This window comes from Monodon monoceros, unplaced genomic scaffold, assembly GCF_005190385.1.
Source record: "Monodon monoceros isolate NGI ecotype Baffin Bay Population unplaced genomic scaffold, NGI_Narwhal_1 Super_Scaffold_12, whole genome shotgun sequence".
Taxonomy (NCBI): Eukaryota; Metazoa; Chordata; class Mammalia; order Artiodactyla; family Monodontidae; genus Monodon; species Monodon monoceros.
Window position 1 is genome coordinate 69,971,853 of NW_021703768.1, and position 23,835 is coordinate 69,995,687.

General features: G+C 33.6%; 1 protein-coding gene across 3 annotated transcripts in view; it reads left to right on the forward strand.

Moving 5' to 3' along the window:
• RASA1 (RAS p21 protein activator 1) overlaps positions 1-23,835 on the forward strand; it is a 109,086-nt gene that overhangs the window by 56,081 nt on the left and 29,170 nt on the right. For all 3 annotated transcript variants that reach the window (XM_029218939.1, XM_029218940.1, XM_029218941.1), the window contains exons 6-11: positions 2,874-2,905; positions 7,254-7,306; positions 9,633-9,783; positions 13,687-13,765; positions 20,135-20,255; positions 20,867-21,023. In XM_029218939.1, the coding sequence (XP_029074772.1) occupies positions 2,874-2,905; positions 7,254-7,306; positions 9,633-9,783; positions 13,687-13,765; positions 20,135-20,255; positions 20,867-21,023 (593 nt within the window). The remainder of the gene's footprint in view (positions 1-2,873; positions 2,906-7,253; positions 7,307-9,632; positions 9,784-13,686; positions 13,766-20,134; positions 20,256-20,866; positions 21,024-23,835) is intronic.

Consider the following 23,835-nt stretch of genomic DNA (forward strand, 5'->3'; position numbering starts at 1 on the left):
AAGAATTAAAAATGTATTAACATGTGTGCTTATTTGTATCCCTTTTTGTCTTCTTGGTCTTCCTTATAAATGATGTTATGTCCAACTGATCATGGAATCTCAAATGGTTGCACGTTTGCTTTCAAACACTTTATCTCCCAAATATATGTATAATTTTCTAGTAACCTTGGAAAAATGGAGTTATATTACACATATATTATCACATGGTTCTATATTTTGAATATTTCCCTTGTTTTCAATGTCATCACAAAATACATTATCAGTAGTCTTAGACACTATAAATAATCGTGTTTGTGCATTTTTAGATACAGATCAGCGTTCAAGCGGCATATGTATTTCAGATACAGTATTGAGTATCACTGAAACATATTAAACATTGTATTATAGTTTTGGAATTCACTCTTCTCTTTTGGATTTGTCCAGCAGGATGGAATGGTTGTATGTTATTTTTTACAACCCTCAGAGTGACTGTTTTTAAATTATGCCTTGAACCTGGTAATATGCTGAAACTTGTGCTCTGATTATTGTTCCAGGAGGACGGCAGTGGAGAATATTTTTCTTTGCTATTAATTCTCTTGTCTGCCTATTCTGGCAGCCAGATCTTGATATGTAGCAGTAAAACATACTGAGGAAAAGTGGGAGGAGTTGAGGAAATGGTATGATACGTTCCATACTCATAGTCACATAGTTACTTAGTGGAAGAGCTGGGATTAGAACTAATTCCTAGATTAGAATTATGTACTCTACAGCAAGAGTGATATTTATTCTGTATGGACAAGAAGTGTTCAAACTGAAGAATCTTAACATCTACGTTAGTTTTACTACAAAGTTTCTTAGTAGTATGTTGGATTTTCTTTCTGCTGTAACCCCCCTACCCCCATTATTCTGATTATTTAAAGGAATTGAGGTGTAGTTGAACTTTTCTCTCAAGCTCTTGGAACTCTGGGTCAAATTTAACAAGATAAATTTTAATAAGGATAAGTGAAAGTTATCCATTGAATATAGGGGAAAAAAGAAAACAAAAGCCCAGTTTAAGATAAGGAGACATGACCTAACATACAAGGAAAGAAAAGAAAAGGAGAACAAGTTAACAACTCAGTGTGAGTGAACAATGTGATGTGGCTGTTAAAAATGAATATGGTCATACTTTGAATTAGTAGTGAAATGGTTCTAAGTTAGAATTATAAACAGTTTTTACTTCAGTATTTAGAATAATTTTTCATAATGGTCTTCATTGAAACATAGTGAATCCTTGTAGATTGGAGAGCCATTTGGAGATTGTCTAGATTTCAGACATTTGGTTGCTGGATGGATTTAAGGAAGTTCCCACCCTGAAATTCTAATTTTCATTGCTGTTCTCCAAGCACATTTGTACTATATTATGTCTTAATTCCAGAATGTAAGCTCTGTGAGGATTTTTGTCTCTGATTCAATGTGTCCCTGTTGCCTAGAATAATGTCTGGCATTAGCAGGCATTCAGTAAATGTTTGTTGAATGAATGGATGTCTCTGTGCCTATTCTTTTCCCTCTTCCTTGACACTCCTGCCCTGCTAAAACTGCTTTGTAAAATTTGATTCATCTATCAATTCGGCTCAGATGTTGCCCCTTTTTTCACACCCTTTCTTAGGCTAAGTTGTTTCCTCGTGTGTTTCCATAGCACCTTGTTAACTTTATATCCCATTACATTTAAAATTAATTAATTCTGTAAACCTCTTATATAGAGATTAACTCCTTTTGGGCAGGGATAATGCATTTTGTTTTTATGTAATTTGTTTTTAGCATTTTGTAATATAGAAGGCATTTAGCAAGTGTTTGATTTTAATTTGGTTAGATATTTGATATTTGAGTGAGGACCAAATTTAGAGAAGTAAATCCATGTGTACTTAGTTCATTTTTCTACCCTTTCCTTTGTTATTCAATGGAAACTTGATGCCAGGTACTGTGCTGGGTACTAGGACTACAATTCAACAGATATTCAGTGAAAATTATGTGCCAAGCGTTGTGCTAGTGGTTGTGGTAGTCAGTGTTAACAAAAAAGGTCAGGTCTTAAGATGCTTATAGCCACGATAATGGAATGAATATCACCTAGTATATCTTAAATAATGGCAATATCAAATAGAGTAGGGTAAAGTTCAAAAGATGAAAAAAGAAGGATGTCTTTTCTATTCAGAGTAAAAGTTCATGTTTATGTTTTAGGGACTCAGTGTCTTACTGAGGAGGGTAGTGTTTGAGATAGATCCTGCCTAGATGGTTTAGGTTTTAACTAACAGGTAGGAAGTAGTGAGTGGAAAGGACATTCTAAGTAAAAAAGAGCAAGCTACAGTGGTGGGAAAATGTAGATTAGCAAAGAAGTAGTTTTTGAGTGACCATGATATAAATACCTAAAGAGAAATGGTAGTATGAGACAGGAAACGTAGACTTGAGTCATTTGGTAAAGGATTCTGGTTGTAAACTGAGGAGTTTGTGGGCAGTAGAGAGGTACTAAAGGTCTGGTTTTTAAAATTTGTTTATTTTTGTTTGGTTTGGTTTGGTGTTTCTTAATGCAGGGCAAAGTTGCAGTTGAAACTGATGAATCCAGATTGGAGTGGTGGGGTGGGATGGGGCACAGAGATAATTATACTAGTTGGCTGTTGTTAATAGTTTAAGAAAAGAGAGGAGAAGGGCCTGGATTAGAGTAATCATAACAAAGAGAGAAGAGGACTAAGGGGGAGAGTTTTGGAAAGACCTTTCATGAATAGAAACACCTTTTCTTGTATATACATAAATAAATATGAAGGTCAGGGTGTAGATATGTTTGAAGATAAGATTTTATTAATTTTAATAAAAATATATTAATAATTACATAAAAACTGTCTTAATGTTTTTCCTTTTAGGGCCGGGAAGAAGATCCACATGAAGGCAAAATGTAAGTCCGTGTTAACTATTAAAGGGGAAAAAAATATATTGTAAACTTACTAATTGGAAAACTTTGATCTAAAAATATTTTAAAAGAAAATTGATACTTCTTGAGCTGACTTAAACATTTCTTTTTTATTTGGTTTGAGTTGATTTCTAACTATTTTCTTAAGGACCTAGTGATAATGAAGGTGGCTTATACCTACATATAACTCTTATATCACCAAACTAAAGACTTTTTGATAAACAGTACATTAATAACATTATGAATGTCATAATTCCTCACATTTTTTTTGGTTTTCTTATTGATTTATTCATAGTGTTTCTTGTTTTTATTGCCATTATCTTTTATGTACTTTATGGTTCAGTTTTTGTTTTGTTTTTTTAAAGTCAGAGAGCTTTTCCCCCAAATTATGGTTCTTTACCATATTAATAAGATTCTGCAAGGACTTTATTTTCATAATTTTTTCAGGCTGATTTTAAGTATAAGGGCTAATTCAAAGACCAGGTATTACTACACCTACTACTTGCCACATTCTTATTTTATATTCCTACTATTTGCTACATTTTTCTCTTATATTCCAGAAGTTATTAGTTGCTTTTATGGGAGATCACTCCACATGGTGTTTCAGCTTTGCTCTAATTTTATTAATGTCCTTGAAGATATTTTTAGTGTCCTTCTCATCTCTCTTGATATTTATTTGTATGTATGTTTTCTTTTAAAGGGCTTAACTTTAAAAAAATTTTTTTTTCTTTTTTTTTTAACATCTTTATTGGAGTATAATTGCTTTACAATGGTGTGTTAGTTTCTGCTGTATAACAAAGCGAATCAGCTATATGTATACATATATCCCCATATCCCCTCCCTCTTGCATCTCCCTCTCACCCTCCCTATCCCACCCCTCTAGGTGGTCACAAAGCACCGAGCTGATCTCCCTGTGCTATGCAGCTGCTTCCCACTAGCTATCTATTTTACATTTGGTAGTGTATATATGTCAATGCTACTCTCTCACTTCGTCCCAGTTTACCCTTCCCCCTCCCCGTATCTAAAGGGCTTAACTCTTAATCCAAATTCTGTTTTACTCATATTATTTTAATAAACTGTTCATCTAATATGTTTTCAGTGGAATATTTTTTCTTTCCTTCCTGTCGGCAATTATGGATGGAATTTAAGGCTTGCCTCTCGAGTGTTTGCTTATTCTGAATTCTAACCATTAGAACATGAAAACAAACTGAATACTCCACTTTCAGTCATCTAATTTAGTTCCCACCCTTTCTTAAGTGGAACATATGAGATTTTCTGAGTTCATTTTCCTTATTGTTCTGTGTAGCTGCAAAGTAGGCTTCATCAGTGAGACTGTACTTTGTTGATAGTACTAGTTTGAAGTCTTCTCACTACCTATGTGAGGAGTTGCAAATTCTAATTAATGTTTGGAGGAGGCATACAGATAATGTAAGCAAATGAACTGGGTCAGGTGTATATATTCCCATTTTTCTCAAATTACAATAATCTTGATCTTTCTTATTTTCCCACTTTGATAGCGATCAAGGAACATGGAAATGTTTGGCTACTATAAGAAAATAACACTGCAAGTGTGGTAGTAAATGGAAACTAACATTTACTGTTTGTATCACAGAAGACTGCAGGAAGTCAAAAACTAGACAGTGTTTGCCGGCAGTGAGGTGACCCATCTAACTGATGTGTGAAAGTGTGTGAGTCTAGTGTTATGAAAGCCTCCTGATTTTCAAGAGAAGCAAGAAATCTATATTTTTATCCTTATTTAAAATAATACCATAAATTCTTTTTAAAAAGAAAAGAAAAAAAAAAGAGAGGTCAAATACCAAGAAACATTTAAAGCTATATCCAGTTTTCTTATAAAATATAAATCCCAGTTTCACTGGGAAATCTTTTTTTAAAATTTAATACATTTGTGATCATTCCATATTCTGAACTTTATAGTTTTCAACTTATTTGGTATTTAGCATAAGCTAAATTTGCATTGTTGGTTTATTTTATGTATTTGTCAGCTCCCTCTGATTTCTTAAGGTGTTGACTGGCAGTGAAGCATCCTCAGTAACATCCCCGAGTGCCTTTTGAGACTAAATAGATGGTATAACTTTAGTTGTGTTCCTTTTCAGCTCCATATTTCCATGACACAAGTACCAAGTCCTGCTGTTTTTATCTTCTAAAATATGTCTTGAATGTGTGCCTTCTTCTCAGTCTTAAGCAACCATATTCTAGTTCAGGCCCTTTTCATCTCGTACCAGGACTCTGATGTAGCAATAACCTCTAAGTTGGTCTTGCTTGACACTTTAGTCTCATCAAATCCTTTCTTCTAACAGCTAGAATAATCTACCTAAAACATGTGTCTGACTGTATTACTTTCTCACTTAAAATTCTTGCCTGATTCTCTTTACCTTAGCAGAGTCTGAGAAGATCTGATCCAGGTCTTGTGTCCTTTATAAGCCCTATCTCTTGTCATTTCTAGTTTTATATTCTACTCTCCGGCTTGTAGATCTTCAAATGCTCAGTACTGTTTTTCTCCTTCGCTCAAGCTACTTCCTAGGCCAGAATTCCCCTCCATTGTGTTTGGTTAGTGCCTATTCTTACTTAGAGACTTAACCCATTTATCACTCTTCCCAAGAAGTCTTCTGTTATCTTCCCCCTTATACACCCTACAGAATTGGTGCCCTTCTCTGTTATTCTAAAAATGCCCTCAGCATGTACCTATCACTGCGCTTTGTTATATTTTCTACATTCTTTTTATAGTTATACAGTATTTATGTTCCTTTTCTTACTAGAATGGGGACTTCCTAAGGTCACAGTCTCATTTTTCTATTATTGGTACAAACCATGTGCTTGAAATATACTCATTTTACATGTGGTAATAAATGCCTGGATGAGGAAACTCAGATCCAATCCTTTCAGAAAACAGTATTGCCAATTTGTTCTCTAAACGCTATTTTTTGCCCCCTCCCCCTTTCAGATTCCCCTTTTCTCCTTTATTCTAGCTATAGAGAAATATAGAATGGGCCTTCGAGGTCATCTAATCAACTATCTACTAGAATATAGAAATGTTGTTTTAGCCTTTGTAGTAAATGGTCATTTCAGCTGTGTTTGAATGCAGTATGGAACTTTACTGCCTTTCAAGGCAGCCTGGACTGCTCCAGTTATTGTATACTTGTTTTAAATTATTCATAATTAGCTTTGTGAGCCTCAGGAAATCTGAATTAGTGAGTTAAGGGTTGGAATAAAGTTAAAGAGAGAAATTAAAAGTTTAACATTTTATTCATGTGAAAAGGTAAAAATTCAGTTATATTTTATACTCTGACCAGTAATAATATGGATAATTTAAAACAGTATGAACAGCCTCTAAACCTGTAACATTGGATTTTAGGGCATTTATATATTTTAGTCTTGTAGTATGTTTACTTTCCAACTTGTTCTTTAAGCCACAATTAAAAATAATTATAGACCCTAAGAATATATGGCAAAGTGGTAGAGAGGTAATCTGGAGTTGTCAGCTTGGTATTAACATATAACGTGTCTTAATCAGCAAGATAGATAATAGTCCTTCAGATGAGAGATTTTAAGTAATTACTAGTAATTAATTTTTTAAACCAGATATATCATTTTAAGGTAAATTATTTAAATACTTTAGTTATTATATGTAGTAGATTTTGACTATAATGCCTTTTTTTTATAATGCCTTTTATAATAATTTCTAAAGGCTTATTTTAAGTATGCAGAATATTAAATATTCTAGCAATCTGATATGATAGGCCATTAGCTCAAATAGAATTAGTAATACTAAGTCATTCTTTTCTTTCAGTTCTTGATGTTGGTATCTATTATTTCTCATCATTCAGTCTTATTTTCTGGCTTTCAGTAAAGTATGAATCAACCATGTTGATTTGAAGAGAGAACTTATAGAGAAATTCACTTTGAGAGAAGTATGAGAAAAATTAATCCACTAATTTTTTTTCTGGGCAGTTCTGGTGGGCTCTACCTCTACCACTCCCCCCTCCTAATAAAAAGAAAAAAGAATGCTAGCTATGATGTAAGCTTAACAATTTGTCATTATCAGAATTAAAATCATTGCTGTTTTCGTATTGGTAATTAATACGGAAATTGTAGTTCATAATAGATAGTCCCTAATTTTTCTATATTTTATTGAACTTAGGCATGTTTACAAAGTGTAGTAACAAATGTAAAAGGAATGAGGTCATTTGATCAATTGCATTGCATTTATTTCATTATGTCAGCTTGAATTAAACTTATGTTAGTTGTTTAGTTTTGATGGTATAATAGCAAAAAAGACTTTTGATTTACATATTTAATATATTCTTTTTTCAAGATGGTTCCATGGGAAAATTTCCAAACAAGAAGCTTATAATTTACTAATGACAGGTATTTATATATTCACTTTCCTTTTCTAATGTTGTTATTTAAAAAGAATAAAAAAGTGAACCAACCATTTATCATGTATTTTGCCTTTAGCATTCATTTGATATTTATGTATATTGTAATTTCTTGCCCAGCATAGAGAAATTGGTGTTCTTGGTTTTGGGTGTTCTTTAGTTGAAAACATGCAATATAAAATTCAGTGCAGTGTGTTTTCCTTCTGCACCAGGCCCCTGTATTCTTCCTTAGAAGCAGTGCCAGATGAGTGTTTTTTCCAGAAGTTTCATGTCTGTCTTCCTCACCCCTACTTACCCCGCTACACATACCCCCCACACATGCTCTCACAGGAACATACAATACACTTTTTTCATGTTAAGATGTATTTTGGGAAATCATTCCGTATCTGCATATATAAATTTTCATTATTCTTTTTAATGACCATAAGCTTTCCATTGTACAAATACCATAATTTATTATCAGTCTCTTATAGAGGAATATCATGTTGTTTTCATTTTCTTGCTGTTCAGGTGCAGCAAATGTTCTTGCATTTATCTTTGTATACTTGTAGAATTTTAAAATTGGGCCTTATTTAAAATATGTTGATTTTAACATTTCCTAAAACTGTGCGGTTACAGAGATATGCAAAATAAAAATTGAATTGTACTGTGGGTTTATTATTTAAAACAAAAACTATTTCATTATCACTTATCCTAACTAAAATTTAAGACTGAATTAATTTAGTTACCAAATATCTCTTCAGGAAACCATACTTTAGAAGGACCCGAGAGAAGTTTAAGCAGTAATCTGTAATTTAGAAGATCTTAGTTCTTTAAAAATGACCAGAGTTCAATGTATATGATGAATAAACCACTGATCATTTAAAGATCTTATCTGAGTTACTGTTCAAGCCATAAGGCATTGCCTTTAATGTAATTAATAGTTAGCTCTTTTGAAAGATTTATGGCAGTTTTAGGAAGTATTCAATTTTATTGTGGGGATATAGGTTAAAAATTCATTAAAGAACATGGTAATTCTATATGGTAGTAACAGAGACCAAATGCTCAACCAAAATGACATGGTACCTGCTTTCAAAGTGGGACCAAAATATTTATTTTAGTGAATTTACTGAATTTTGAATATACACTTATGATTTTGAACTTGCACCACCAAATACCTGAGGCACTCAGTCTTGTTTTAGACATGTAAATTGAAAAAGAGCTAAACTTAATTTCCTTACGTTAGTTTTTATTTTCTTTCGGTCATGTGCTCTTTTAAGAGTCTGATGATTTTCTCCCAGGAAAAATACACATAAGCACTTGCATGCACAGTTTTGCAGTAATTTCTATTTTTTGTATTGAACATGAAATTACTTGGTAGTAAATGCCTTGGATAGATGATTGGAACTATTAGTAATTTACATAAAAATGATGTCTGATATTCTAAGTGTTCATTGTGCTTTCCTAAAAGCAATCAAGTTCTGATCTTTTCTGTCATTAGGACTTAAACAGAGAAAAGGTAAAAAAGCATCTTAGTGGTAAAAGTCACTGCCAATTGCAGATGTCAAAAAGACTTCTCTAAAATTAATATGAAAATATTTAATACATGATAATTTGCTTCTGTATGACTATTCAAGATCGTGCCTGTTAAATGAAATATAGTGCATGTGTATTGATTTTGATTAGGTACACAAATATTTCAGTTGTTTTGAATCTACTTTTGTAAGCTTTTGGTACTATTTTATTATAGTTATGACCTTTTAATGTTTAATCAGAAGCATTACTTAAGTACAGAGTATTCTTAAGTAAAATTCACTTTAACTTTTTTAGACTTTTCTTTTGCAAACAGAATATAGTAGTTTTAGCCAGTAACCCCATCTGTGGTTAGAGTATTCTTTCCAAGTTATGACAGGTGTAGACTTATTAACCAGAAGTCAGTGCTGCACATTTCTGCCCTGTATTTTTATGTAATAAAGACAAGCAACATCATGGATGGTTGTGCCTCATAAACCAGAAAATACAAAAAGAAATTGCCTTAAAATTATCTTTATTTTAAAAAAGTTTCAGAAATTCTCTGGTGGTCCAGTGGTTAGGACTCGGCCCTTTCATTGCCCTGGCAATGAAATCTAGGTTCAGTCCCTGGTCGGGGAACTAAATCCTGCAAGCCGTGCAGTGCAGCCAAAAAAAAAAAACCAAACCAAAACAATCAAAAGTTCCTGGTGAAAATTTTACATATGTTTTTGACTTTTGAATGTATTTTGTAATTGTACTACTTAATGCTTTTTCTTTTTTAATTTGATAATTAGGGAATAAAACTAACAGCTTAATTTTTATAGTTGGTCAAGTCTGCAGTTTTCTTGTGAGGCCATCAGATAATACTCCTGGTGACTATTCACTTTATTTTCGGACCAATGAAAATATTCAGCGATTTAAAATATGTCCAACACCAAACAATCAGTTTATGATGGGAGGTCGATATTATAACAGGTAAGTCCTGAGAAATTTTTAGTTTTACTTTTGGCAAGGAGAGTTGAAATCTTGATAATATAATATATCAGGATCAAAATTATATAAAAGTTTCTGACTTTGTAATATTTAAAATTATAAGACATTTAATATAATTTAGTAGTAGTCATATCCAAGAATTCTTTAGCTAGTGTCAAATGTGAGTATAAATTAATAACTTTTTATTTCCTTCCAAAATTATGTAATTTTTTGATTATGCACAAGTTATTTGCAGCAAATTTGCTAAATCCATACATTATCTGTAGGACAGCAGAACATTTAATCTAAGAAAAAGAAAATATATTGCCGTTTTTTATCAATGAGACATTTTAATAGGTCACTCTTTAAGAACCTTTTTACCTGAGACTTATTAATAATGTTACCCCAAAATAATTGGGTTGTTCTCAAGTTGGTATTATTTGTAATTATTGGTTCCTACTTCTCACCTTTAAAATTCTTGGTAAACTCTTTGCTTGTCCCAAAACTCAGGTTGGACTTCATTCACTTGATTAGGAAAACCAGTTAATAGAAAAAAACATATGATAGAATGTCAGCTGTTTTTTTTTCTGCATAATAGAAAGTAATCTTTCATTTTATTTCTGAGTGTAAACGTTTTCCCATTCTGGATAACTCTGGAGTAGCATGATTTTCCTCTTTTGGAGGCTAGTGTAAGCTAAAATGCCGGCATTTTCCTAGTTTAATGCCGTAAAATAAAACAGAGCAAAAAACCTAAAACAAGTTCTGTTGCTTGCCAGTTATTCAGTGGATAGTGATACGACATCAAATGGAAGATGAATGTAGACGATTGGACCCTTTCACACACCTCATATATGAGCTGCTTGAACCCCTTCTAGCATTACAGTCTGATCTAGACATCCTCACTGAAAATCTAGCTAGGTGCAATTTGAGCTCTCTATGAAGGTAAATTAAATTTTCCCATTGTCCAGGTTTCTAGGGGCATAGAATATATAAAACAATAAATTGAAAACATTCTTAACTGAATTGATAAATGTTTGCATGGAGGTTTTTTTAAGATAAAGTATTTTACATTAATTCTGGTGGAAGTTTGTTTTGCTTGATTTAAAGTTCTTTATGATACACATTCTGTAAAGATGAAAATTCTTCCTACATAATGGAGGCAGCCTGTAAAATATATAAAGGTAGTCTCTTTTGTTGATAAAGACCAGAATGAAACAGGAAGAAATACATATTTGAAGTATATTTCTTTCCAAATTATTAGTCTGCTTGCAAAATTATGATTTAAATTTTTTTCAAATATATGTTAATGTAGTGTCCGTGGTCATTCCCCCAAATTAGACTGTTTATTCCCCTTGTATATGTTCATCTTATAAAGTTCAGGAGTATTGTTGTTGTTAGCTTTAATATTAAAAAAATCATTTTTAAAGGAAAGCTGGAACTATGTGACCCTCATGCCTAGAAAATGGCAGTTTTTATAATTGTTTTGGAAATACATACTCCATTTCAGCATTAATGTCAGTAATGAAGTAATTTCTAAGAAGATACACCTTTATGATTATCACTTATTGTTTAGATATGGAAGTGTAAAGTTGGATTATCCAATAAATCTATGTAACAGAGCCGAATTCTGCTGACCTGTCTCCACATTAACTCTACATTAGTCTTCGGGCAAAGAGAAGTAGCAGTTATGTCCGTTTCATTTAGAAACTACATTGTTGAGATGTAACTTTAATATTCCTATATTTTAAATTTTAGAAAAGTAGGAGAGGCATTTAACAACAAATATAATTCAGTAAACATTTATTGAGTGATCTACTTTTTGAAGTGTATTATACAGATCTGTGCATATATAGTAAAGAACAAAGATACTGTTCCTACGTTATTAGTGCTTAGGTCTTCTAGAAAAGATGGTAAGCTGACTGATAAATTCAAGGATGTACAAATATGCATAGGAGAATCAGTGGGAAGAGAGTAGTTGAGATGGTGATTAAGAAGGGAGAGGGAAGATTTTGGTCAGACGTTTAAGATTACTAACATGTAGTGTTCAAGAAGAGAGAGAGTTATATTTATTAAAAAGTAAATTATTAAAATGAAAGTACAGGATATAGTATCTCTAGAAACTCACAGTTATTTTACAGATTTATAGTTAACATGTTTTAATTTTCTGAGTTGTAAATCTGATTTCATGGCTAGAACTATGGAATGTCTAGGAAATTTTTGTTTGTTGTGTCTCTCTTGACTGTTTCCTTAGGCATATCTGGGTAGATTATGAACTAAAGAGTAATTAAAAAAAAAAAACTTCTTGGAAGTCCAGGTCATTGGTAAAAAATATATCTGATTGGTTGCCACATGCTTGTAAATTTGCTCCTGGACAGTCTGAACTGTATGTACTCCATGCAGTAGTATTCTGTTCTTTCAGCTCATGGTCAAGAATTATATCGTAACATTGAGGTGCTACACAGAATAGATTGCATTTACAGTTGTAGAGCCAGAGACCTTGGATATTTTCTCAGATTTGGTGCCTTTTGCTTTGAAACACATAGTCATCTCTGTTGTGGTACCTAGGTATCTTCAAATGTATTCTTTCTGATTTTCGTTTTCCTTTAGTGTTAACATTTTTCCTTTAAAAACGTATAACCTTCTTTGTCCTTCTGTGATAATACCTTTTTACTTTTCTCATTCCCCTACCCCCTCCTGTTAAATGCTACATCTGGTATTTAGTTCATATTCATCCATAATTTTTTTATTAATCTTTCAAATCTTCTATTTGCTTTTTAACATTATACTTTATTTATATTTAGTTTAAAATAATTTTGTAGTATAGCAGATATTTTATTATCAGAGATATATATGTGTGTGTATATATGTATATGTATCTCCAAAGATAAAAGACAACATATGTTCCAATTATTTTTTCAGTAGGAAGAACTGTGAAAAAAAATCAAGTGATAAATATATATCCAATTATATATATATATAAATATATATATAAATATATGTGTGTGTGTGTATTCCAATTATTGGATCAGTAGGAAGAACATGAAAAAAACCAAGGGGTAAATTAATGAGATCTGTTTTGAGAAATGTTGCCTAGCTGTCGTTAAATACCAATTCCTCTAGTGTATTAAAGGACAGTTTAAAATTCTAGGATTTACATATTCAGGACAATAAAATGACAAACTGATTATGAGAAACATTTTATATTTAAAAAACTCATTATGTCATGTTAAAATTTGTGTTAAAATACATTATACAATGTTATTTTCAGTTTTTATCTGTAGTATTTCCCAAATATTAAGAATATTTTATAGCACGTTTTATCAAAATCATCAATAGGCCCTTCCTACTGTAGTGATAATCCTACATATAAGGTTAGCTCCTGGTCTTTCTGTCTTTCTTTCTTCCTTTTATTTTTTAATTTGTTTCTGCTTTCACCTGCTATTTATGTCTCATGACCTAACTCCATCTGATTAATATAGAAGCAGAATATGTAAATGTTTTGATGATAAAAATTCTTGAAGTTTACCTGAATTCACTACTTGCTAAAAATAAATGCCGTTTGTCTGTCGGTTTTTCTTTCTCAGTCTCTCAGATACTTTTGTTTAAAAAAAAAAAAAAGACTTTTAATCATTTCCTCACGTATAGTGGTGCTTTGAGTACGTTGATGGAAAATTGAAATCTCTGACTCAAATATTTCTGATCTGTAAACCAATATTAGGAACATTCTTGTTTTTCTAAAGTAATGTGACTGTAATGATCATATAGTCTGTTAATGTATTCTGGTTATATACTTTGGAAAAGACTTGCAAATAGAGAATCCTTGCTAACAAGGTTTGGTGTATCTTTTAAGATTTGCAACTTTTATGAGACAAATTATGTCAATGTTAGTAATTTTTATTTTAACAGCATTGGGGACATCATAGATCACTATCGAAAAGAACAAATTGTTGAAGGGTATTATCTTAAGGAACCTGTACCAATGCAGGTCAGTGTTGTTTTTCTTTTAACAATAATTAGCATTTTATTTTAAAATGCATTTTTGGTGATATGTTTATGCACACATCCATGCATTTGAAATTGGATAAAATTTAAAACTGCAGATTATTCAGATTCTTTCAGAAAGTGAATACTTGTAAGCGAATCTCTTAGTTTTTATTTATGTTGGTTCTAGATAATTATTAGGAAGTCCTTGGTGGCTTTTTGAGAATAGAAGCAGTGGTGGGGACAGAAGCCTAGTTGCACTGGGTCAAGGAGTGAGTTTGTTGGAGGCAAAAGTGGAGACAGCCAGGATAAATCACAGCCAGGCTTATCTAGGTGAGATTGGTAAGAAAAGAAAATAAATAAAAAATGATAGCTAGAAGATGATGTAGGGCCAAAAGGCCTTTAAACTTTTTATTTCTTTGTTTTATTTGCCCATAGTTTTATGGTGAGAAATTTTTGAGCATGTCTCTGTACTCGGGAGGAGAGTGACAGTGGTGGGTGAGGGATGGGGTAATGGCAATACCGCACGTACAAGGTCCTAGAGAAGGCAAGAGTGGCTGAAGTCCAGAACATAAGAAGACTGGCCTTGAACAAGAGGGCCTGTTGAATACTAGTTGCTTAATGCATAGGGTGATTGATTAGCTTCTGTTTCTTGCCCACGATACTTCCTAAAGTGTGGTGGGAAAAGGTTGTAGCAGGGGTTAGAAAAAGGTACTTCAAAGGAGCGATTAAGAATTTTCCTATGTGGAAAATGGAGGTAATGATATTCTAGGGACATAAAGAAGGATTGTGAGAGGTTTTGGGTACCCCACTAAACTTTCACAGTGATTTGTAGTGTCTCGAGCTTCTCAATATTTCTTCCTCCGAACAAGTTAGTTTCTGATGGTTATAGCCTACTATTCATTGCAGCTGCTGAAGGGGGGGGGCATCATTATTCTGATGCTTAATATAAATTTAAGAATCATCATCTTGAAACATTTTAATGTATCTTGCTTCACTTCCTCATGCTTTTCTGGTAGAATGTAAAGTTCAGGAGGGCAAGTGTTTTGTGTTGTATTCCTAGTGCCTAGAATAGTACTAGGCATTAGGTATTCAATCAATATTAATTGAATGAATAGCTCCTCTCCAACAGGAAGCACTCACTTCATCCTCTGAATTATCACTAATGTGTCTTATTGTGTTTGTTGCTGTCTCCATGTCAGTTTCTTCCTCTCTGCCTATCTAAATCCTGCAAGTTTAAGATCCATCTCAAGTTTTACTTCCTTGTTGACACCCTCCTAGTATCTAGTTAGCATTGATGTACCACTTTTGTTGACAGTTCTGGCAGACTTTGACCAATTTTTTTTAAAACCACATAGTGCGGTATGTGCTTTCTAGAAACCACAGCTTAGGATCTTTTTATTAGGAATCAGAGGTGCCTTTACCTACAAATGACAGAACCTGCCACTCAGTCCCATTGCTATATCATTAATTCTGATTCACATTGGCTGTTTGAATTAATCATGATTTTAAATTGTTTCTAAGTCAACAAATTTTTTTTTAACAAATTTTATTTTATTGGCCCACAAGTTAAGTCATGCATTTTTCCCATCCTGAATTTATGCTTAGAATTTTCTAATTTAATTTTTTACAGTTGGAAAAATAGCATTTGACATCTAGTAAACTTAAACTTTATACTTATGTTATGAGATAGTTTTAAGAATTACTTCAAATATACAGTGAGCCTCATTCTTGTGTTACTATTTCATAACTGAACAAACCTCAGATTATTGTCATCTGCAAAAATGCCTATAATGCTTTGAATACTTCAGAAATAACAAATGCTGATTACAGAGCAATTTGATTACTTCACAAAAACCATTAAATGCTATTTGAAGTCAATTATTTTGGGCCTGGAGTAAATGTAGGTTACAGTAGAAGTTTGAGAATCATAACACTTACCTATCCTTCCTAGCAGGATTCTAACTATTAGAGAACCCAAAGGCTAATAATGTCCTTTTATTAATGTAAAAGTGATTAGCTAGCAGAATCATCTCATTCCCCCTGAGGTGATCCTGCATACTCCCACTCCGGGTAAGATGCTGGAAGAGAAAGAGCAGAGTCCTAGCTAGGTGTGCTTACTTAGTGGAACTAACACTTCAGATGAATTAGAGGAAAAGAAGGAGGCTTTTGAGACAATGCACCCCACACTAAAAATATTGATATCTAACATTTTTGGAGCACTATGTTTTAGGCACTGTTTCTTATACGTATTAATTTAACTTTTTTTTTTTTTTTTTTTTGCGGTACGCGGGCCTCTCACTGTTGTGGCCTCTCCCGTTGCGGAGCACAGGCTCTGGACGTGCAGGCTCAGCGGCCATGGCTTACGGGCCCAGCCGCTCCGTGGCATGTGGGATCTTCCCAGACCGGGGCACGAACCCATGTCCCCTGCATCGGCAGGCGTACTCTCAACCACTGCGCCACCAGGGAAGCCCTAATTTATTTAACTTTTTAAACAATTTGATGAGGTTGATCCTGTATTTATGCCCATTTTACAGATAGGGAGACTGGAACCAGAGAGTAAATTACTTAAGGCATCAGGTCATCCTTGACTCTTCTTTTTCTCTCCTACACTCTGTATCCAAACTGTCAAGAACATCATGCTGTCTCTGCCTTCAAAATATATCTAGAATACAACCATCACCAGAATCTGGCTTCATCTCTCTGTTTCTACTTTTGCCCCCCCTTAACACTGCACTGCAGTCAGAGGGATCCATTTAAAATGTGTCAGACCATTTCACGCCTCTGTTTAACACTTACAGGTGTTCTACATTTCATTCAGAGTAAAAGCCAGAGTCCCTGCAGTGGCATGCAAAACCCTAGAGTGGTATCCAGTGGTGGTCCTCTGAACGCTTTCTACCATCCTTCTCTCTCACTCGTCTCCACTCATGCTGGCTTCTCTGCTATTTTAAAAAATATGCCAGGATCTTGGCATTAGGATCTTTGTTCCAGCTGTTCACTCTGCTCAAAATGACTTTCCCTCAAATATCCACTCGCCTCACTCTGTTATTTCAAATTTGGCTCAGAAATTAGCTTCACAATTGAGACCTACTTGTACACATTATTTGTTGCTGCTACTTGCCCTACCCTGTAGAGCACTTACCACCTATTAACATACAATTTGCTTATTATGTTTATTATCTCTTTTCTTCATTGGTATATAAGTTCCTTGGGGGTAAAGATATTTGATTTATTTACTGATGTATCTCAAGAACTAGAACAGTACCTGGCACTCAACAAAGATTTATTGAATTAATTTATTAAATGAGTTTTCTTAGCCATTACGTGATAAAGGCAGGATTTACAACTGAGGTCTGGTTACAGGAGCCTGCACACCTAACCGCTTTGCAAAAGCTTGCTTCAGTGGCTGTTAAACTCTCACCCGTCAGATTATCTACTTCCCTTGGGGAGTAATATATAAGACTTCCTTCTTCAGAACTGTGTACAAAGAGTAGGCTGAGAAGCCTTCCCTACTGTCATCCAGTAATTTACTAGAACTTGGACCGTGAGGTTGTGTCCTTGCCTGTAGTGTCTTCTAATGTAGGAGTTACAGATCAGTTGATCAGCCCCTATCTTAAAATAAGTAGGAAAGACTTATATAGATTATCTTGAAATCAGATATTTAAATCCAAATGTTAGTGTAGTAATATGTCTTAAATAATAAACTACAAATGTGCCCCATTCTGCACCTAACAGTAAATATTATCACTACTGTAATAAAGACTGGTAAGCACAAATCTATACAACTAGGGAGGTAGTCATCACTATTTATCATCTGGGTGCAATGTATCTTTTCAAATTTTTTATATTCTTAGTCATTTTCTGAATAATTTGTAGAAGAATAAAGGTTTAGTACAAAAAAACTTTATTAGAAAATTTAATAAGAATTTAAATGTAGCAAACCCCATTTTTGTTCCATATTTCCTTGGTTATAAAGGATTACATACTTGAAATAGAAGGCAGCTAACTGCTCATCCACTGTCATGCACGGACTCGGAACATATCCATCTTGTAAATCCAAATTTCAGATACATCTTTTATAAGTTCTTGCTTATGATTACTCTGGTTCTTCTTACGTTTTTACTGTCAAAATGCAGTACTGATTCCAGATTTTAAATATATTTCAACTGGGTTCTAGTTTATGATTCTTTCTTGCTCTTCTTGCATCATCAACTGCAATACTTTTGAAAAATTTGATGGTTCATAATTTTGTTGGATAGTACAGTCTTTATTGCTTCATAAGTGTAATACATTTTTATGTTTAGGTTTATAAACATCAGAATGATCAATATGGTGAATTTTTAAATTTCTACATTATATGTTTCCTTCTAGTAACCTTTGTCCATTTACAAATCACACTGAGTAAATCTTGGTGCACAATCATAAAAATTTAAAGAATCCTCATTTCCTTTTAGGAAACAGGATAATCTAGATTCTTGTTACAAATTATTGCATGATGATGTCCTTCCTATTGAATCACTAACTAGATGAGAGCACTATATTTCTTTTCCCCTAGAAATATATCATTCACTCAGCGATTCTTAGTTTGAGAAAAATCACCAAGGAGATTACCATCTGAAGAATTATAATCTGAGATTTTGCTTATCAAAATCAATTTTATTATCACAATAGATCCCAGAGTCTTGCTGTTTCTTTGCATTTATCATCTGAGTCTTTTTATAATTGTCAAGCATCTTTCTTGGTCAATTTTTTTCTCTTTGCTGTTATGATCAGAAAATTAAGAATTCTGAATTTTCTTATGTGTTCAATGAAAACTAATAAAAATATAACAAAGATGGCCTTTTATACTTTTTTGAAAGATGCTACAATAGTTGGCCACACAGTAAAAAATGCCAAAGGGTGATGCAATAGAGATGATTTATTTCACTGTTGGATCACCCTCTAGACCAAGGGCTGGCAAACTTTTCTGCAAAGGACCAGATAATAAACATTTTAGGTTTTGTGGGCCATTCAGTCTCTGTCTCAGTTACTAAACTGCCTTTGTAGTGTGAAAGCAACCACAGACAGTATGTAAAGGAATGAGCCATGGCTGTGTTCCAATAAAACCTTATGTCCAAAAACAGGCAGTAGGCTAGATTTGGTCCATGTGCTGTGGTTTGCCAGTGCCTGCTCTTCGGCATACTTCAGAATAATTGTTAAGTCATGATGAAATGGTTCCTATGATGATGAAATAGCAGAGTGTTTCAAGATACAGGAAAAATATGATTCGTGAAAATCCCATAACATATCTTAGACTTATAAAATGATCAGCTGGATCCATAAGTCTCTAAGAAAACAAAGTCATAAAATATTAATTATTGCAAATAGTAAGAGCTGCTCAAGAAAGAAACTAAAAAACTAAAATTGGGTCCATTGGACCTTGGTGGTAATATCGAAGATTGACTTATTTTGGGAAGATCATTTATAAAGGCACTCTTCGCTTTGTATTCTTCCTGACATCATAATTCTTTTTGTTACTTGGAGGGGGGGCAGGGATTTAGCATTTAACACACATGCATTCCTGTAAGTCACGGTGTTATATGAAATCATGCAATAAAAACCACAGGATTATGGAAAAAAGGGGGTTAAAGGTACAACACTCAAAAACTTCATCAGTGACACATAAAGATAAGAAGCTAGTAAAAATGTAGCGTAGTTTTTATACATGCTAAATGGGTAAGAAATATTTAAATATTACAATAAATAAGGCACTCTACCTTGGAAAAGACCTGAAGTTTACTTGTGGAAGAGGCCATCAGAAGGGCTGTAAATAGCGGGAAGTGGTTACAAGGAGGATTATCTGAAATCAGATACGTTAGAACACAGATGTGAATGGATGGGTATGGCGTGTAACACTCGGTGAAGCTGGGGAGGCTTTTAGGCTTTTGAGATGTATTTTGCATATTCCTAGGCATCTCAGTTCAGCTGGGTGCAATTTTCTGCATTCACATAGAGTTTCTCATGGATGTAATTGTCCGTAAGCAAACATGAATTTACTTTATGCTCAGATTGGTTCTAATCTATCAGTTATGCTTGGACAAATTCATGTTTTCAAAACAATGTTGCTTGTAAAACATAAAAAAACCCTGTATTTTTCAAAAAAAAAAAAGCTTATTAGTTGTCCATATTCTTGAGAAATGGTAAGTGCACTTTTTTGAAAATTTCTTTGGAAAGCAAAGATCTCTTAATAATATATATGTTACATTATTTTAGATTTTAGTATTAAAATTTTTTAATGTCTAGACAATCTGGTTTTTAAATTGGTAGTTTAGTAGGTTTTACTTCGTTTCCATCAAGAATTCATGAAATAATTTTAGTATTTTTGAAAATTCAGGATCAAGAACAAGTACTCAATGATACAGTGGATGGCAAGGAAATTTATAATACAATTCGTCGTAAAACAAAGGATGCCTTTTATAAAAACATTGTTAAAAAAGGTTATCTTCTAAAAAAAGGTAAGTGTGAAACTTTTAAGACTAAAGATTCAATTTCAGTATTTTACCGTTAACATTTATTAGAAGCACTGTAAATACTGGGCATAAAACTTATCATTGAGATACGTATTTAATAAGTTGGTATCTGATTCTTGAGCCCCTCTCTACCCCATAACTTTTTTTTTTTTTTAAGAGAAAATTCTTATCAGCACTTGGCACATTCATAGTATTGATGTTTCTATTTTATGTATTTGCCTCAGTTTGGCATTAAGAAATGTTGGGGCATTGAGGGGTGCATGATTAGTAGAAGAGTTTTTTTTCTCATGACTGGAAAAGAATGAATCCTAAGCAAGAATTTTAAAGATTTTATCATAATGAAATCTCTAAAACATACTGTTAAGGTACCCTTGTCACTTACTCAGTGACTCATTAAAGCAAGCAATATAACAAAAGATATTTTTCTACAGATATATTACAGACACTTTCTCATTTTGTAAGGATTGGTGTTATTTAAGCTTTGGAATAAAAATATATTTAATTTTTAGTTTTTAGCAACAATAGTTTTTGTGATTTTACTATATGTGACTTCATAGTTCATTATTTGGCTAAGGGGAAACAATTTTTTTTAACAGGCAAAGGAAAAAGGTGGAAAAATTTATATTTTATCTTAGAGGGCAGTGATGCCCAGCTTATTTATTTTGAAAGTGAAAAACGAGCTACAAAACCAAAAGGATTAATAGATCTCAGCGTGTGTTCTGTCTATGTTGTTCATGATAGTCTCTTTGGCAGGTAAGAAATTGGTTTCCTGTTTCTTTTTGGAATTGTTTTAATAAAAAAATAGTATGTTCAGATCATTTCAAAGCATAGCAAACCAATTTGTGACATCTGAAAATGTCACATATACTCTCTAGGGCAATTTCTGTCTTCCTTACTTATTTTAGACTAACCTATGCATAAAATTCTACTCCACTATTTCACATAGAAACCTTTGGAATCTATGCCTCTCCTGTAGTAAGACTTGATCTGTATGTAGTGTGTTTCCTGCCTGCACCTACCACCACTCTTTTGAGTGACTTACTTTGAGTCTTGTCTCCTTTCCCCTATTTTATCATTCTTGGTTAACTCAGTGCATCTGATGGTAGTAGATACACTCAGTTGTACTGTTAACTTGATTCCTAAGAAAGTTGACACTGAGAGACAACTATAGTATAAAAACAATTATTTCAGTAGGAAAGAGGAGTATTTCAGATTTGAAATAAAAACATTTTTTCTTAATGTTAGAGTTTTTAAAAAAATAAAATAATCGTATAAACTAAAGGTAAGTCCTGAACAGCACAAGGCAAATTCAGCTCTTGATTACATCTAGTTTTTTGTAATAAGGGCCTTTCTTTGTATTTCACCATCAGAATTATCAATAATCCATTCTAGAGTGTTTTTAGATATATTTAGCACTTTTAGTAGCTATTGCTATGATGAATAAAATGCAGGCAATTAAAACAAATTTTTTTAACAACTTATGCTGCAGGATGGCATTTCTACTAGGCAACCCTAGTTTATCCTATTTAAGTTGGGAAAGCTTCAAGAGAAGTACCTGTGGAGCATAAAAGCTTGTCATTTCTTTTTTTCCAAACTGTGTTTAGGAGATCACATTAGTGATTTTAACAGTTCATTTTTTAAATGGTCAGATAGGTTTGGGAAATGCTGAATTGAACAAATAATTTTCCTTACAGAGGGGCATTCTGGAGTTTTAGCCAGTGTTTGTATTGTGAATCACCAAGAGGGGAGTATAATATGCAGTATTTCATGAATTCATTGGACCTTGATACTCTCCCTTTTTTTCTCTGAAACCCTTCTTAATATCTCCTAAAAACAGCTGTCCCCCCCCCCCAAAAAAAAGCAAAAAAAGTTTGGGCAAGGTAGGATTTCATAGGATTCTTTTCCCCTCCCTTTACAGTATGGGAAGCTTGGCCTTTAGATGTAGTTGGATCAGACCTCTGGCTTTTCAGTCTTACTACTCTGCCTTACTTTGTGTGTACTGGATTCTTCTCACAAAGCCGCTTCCTTCATGATAGTGAGGTGGCAAACAGTACCAGAGAAAGGAGAAGTGAACTATTGAAAATCCTGAGAATACACTATTGTGTATTCCAGTAACTAATGAAAATCCTGAGAATACACTGTTGTGTTATCAAATAGATAGCAGTCATTGAATATTTCTCGCTTTGTGTAAGCATAGAACCCAATACACTGACTGACCTTGAGCATTTAGGTGAAGTCTAATGTGAAAGTTAATGGCAGCCCTCACCAGTAGAGATGACTGGTATGCACGCCTAGCCTGTGGAACACTGGACAGCACTGCTCGTTCGGCTGTTTTCCCTGGCACTTTAGTTGCACAGCTCTACAATTTTTCCAGCTTATTTCAGTATTATTAACAGGTCTCTAAGCATTCTATCTCTTTGTATTAAACTTCTGACTTTTAATACTGCTTTACCTTTTTTTTTAACAACTTTGTTGGAGTATAAGTGCTTTACAATGGTGTATTAGTTTCTGCTTTATAACAAAGTGATTCAGTTATACATATACATATATCCCCCTATCTCTTCCCTCTTGCGTCTCCCTCCCTCCCACCCTCCCTATCCCACCCCCCTAGGTGATCACAAAGCACCCAGATGATTTCCCTGTGCTATGCGGCTGCTTCTCACTAGCTATCTGTTTTACATTTGGTAGTGTATATATGTCCATGCCACTCTCTCACTTTGTCCCAGCTTACCCTTCCCCCTCTCCATATCCTCAAGTCCATTCTCTAGTAGGTCTGCGTCTTTATTCCCGTCTTGCCCCTAGGTTCTTCATGACCACTTTTTGTTTTTTCTTAGATTCCATATATATGTGTTTGCATATGGTATTTGTTTTTCTCTTTCTGACTTAACTTCACCCTGTATAACAGACTCCAGGTCCATCCACCTCACTACAAATAACTCAGTTTTGTTTCTTTTTATGGCTGAGTAATATTCCATTGTATATATGTGCCACATCTTTTTTATCCATTAATCTGTTGATGGACACTTAGGTTGCTTCCATGTCCTGGCTATCGTAAATACAGCTGCAGTGAACACTGTGGTACATGACTCTTTTTGAATTACGGTTTTCTCACGGTATATGCCCAGTAGTAGGATTGCTGAGTCGTATGGTAGTTCTATTTTTAGTTTTATAAGGAACATCCATACTGTTCTCCATAGTGGCTGTATCAATTTACATTCCCACCAACAGTGCAAGAGGGTTCCCTTTTCTCCACAGCCTCTCCAGCACTTACTGTTTGTAGATGTTTTGATGATGGCCATTCTGACCAGTGTGAAACGATATCTCATTGTAGTTTTGATTTGCATTTCTCTAGTGATTAATGATGTTGAGCATTCTTTCATGTGTTTGTTGGCAATCTGTATATCTTCTTTGGAGAAAGTTCTATTTAGGTCTTCTGCCCATTTTTGGATTGGGTTCTTTGTTTTCTTGATATTGAGCTGCATGAGCTGCTTGTAAATGTTGGAGATTAATCCTTTGTCAGTTGCTTCATTTGCAAATATTTTCTCCCATTCTGAGGGTTGTCGTT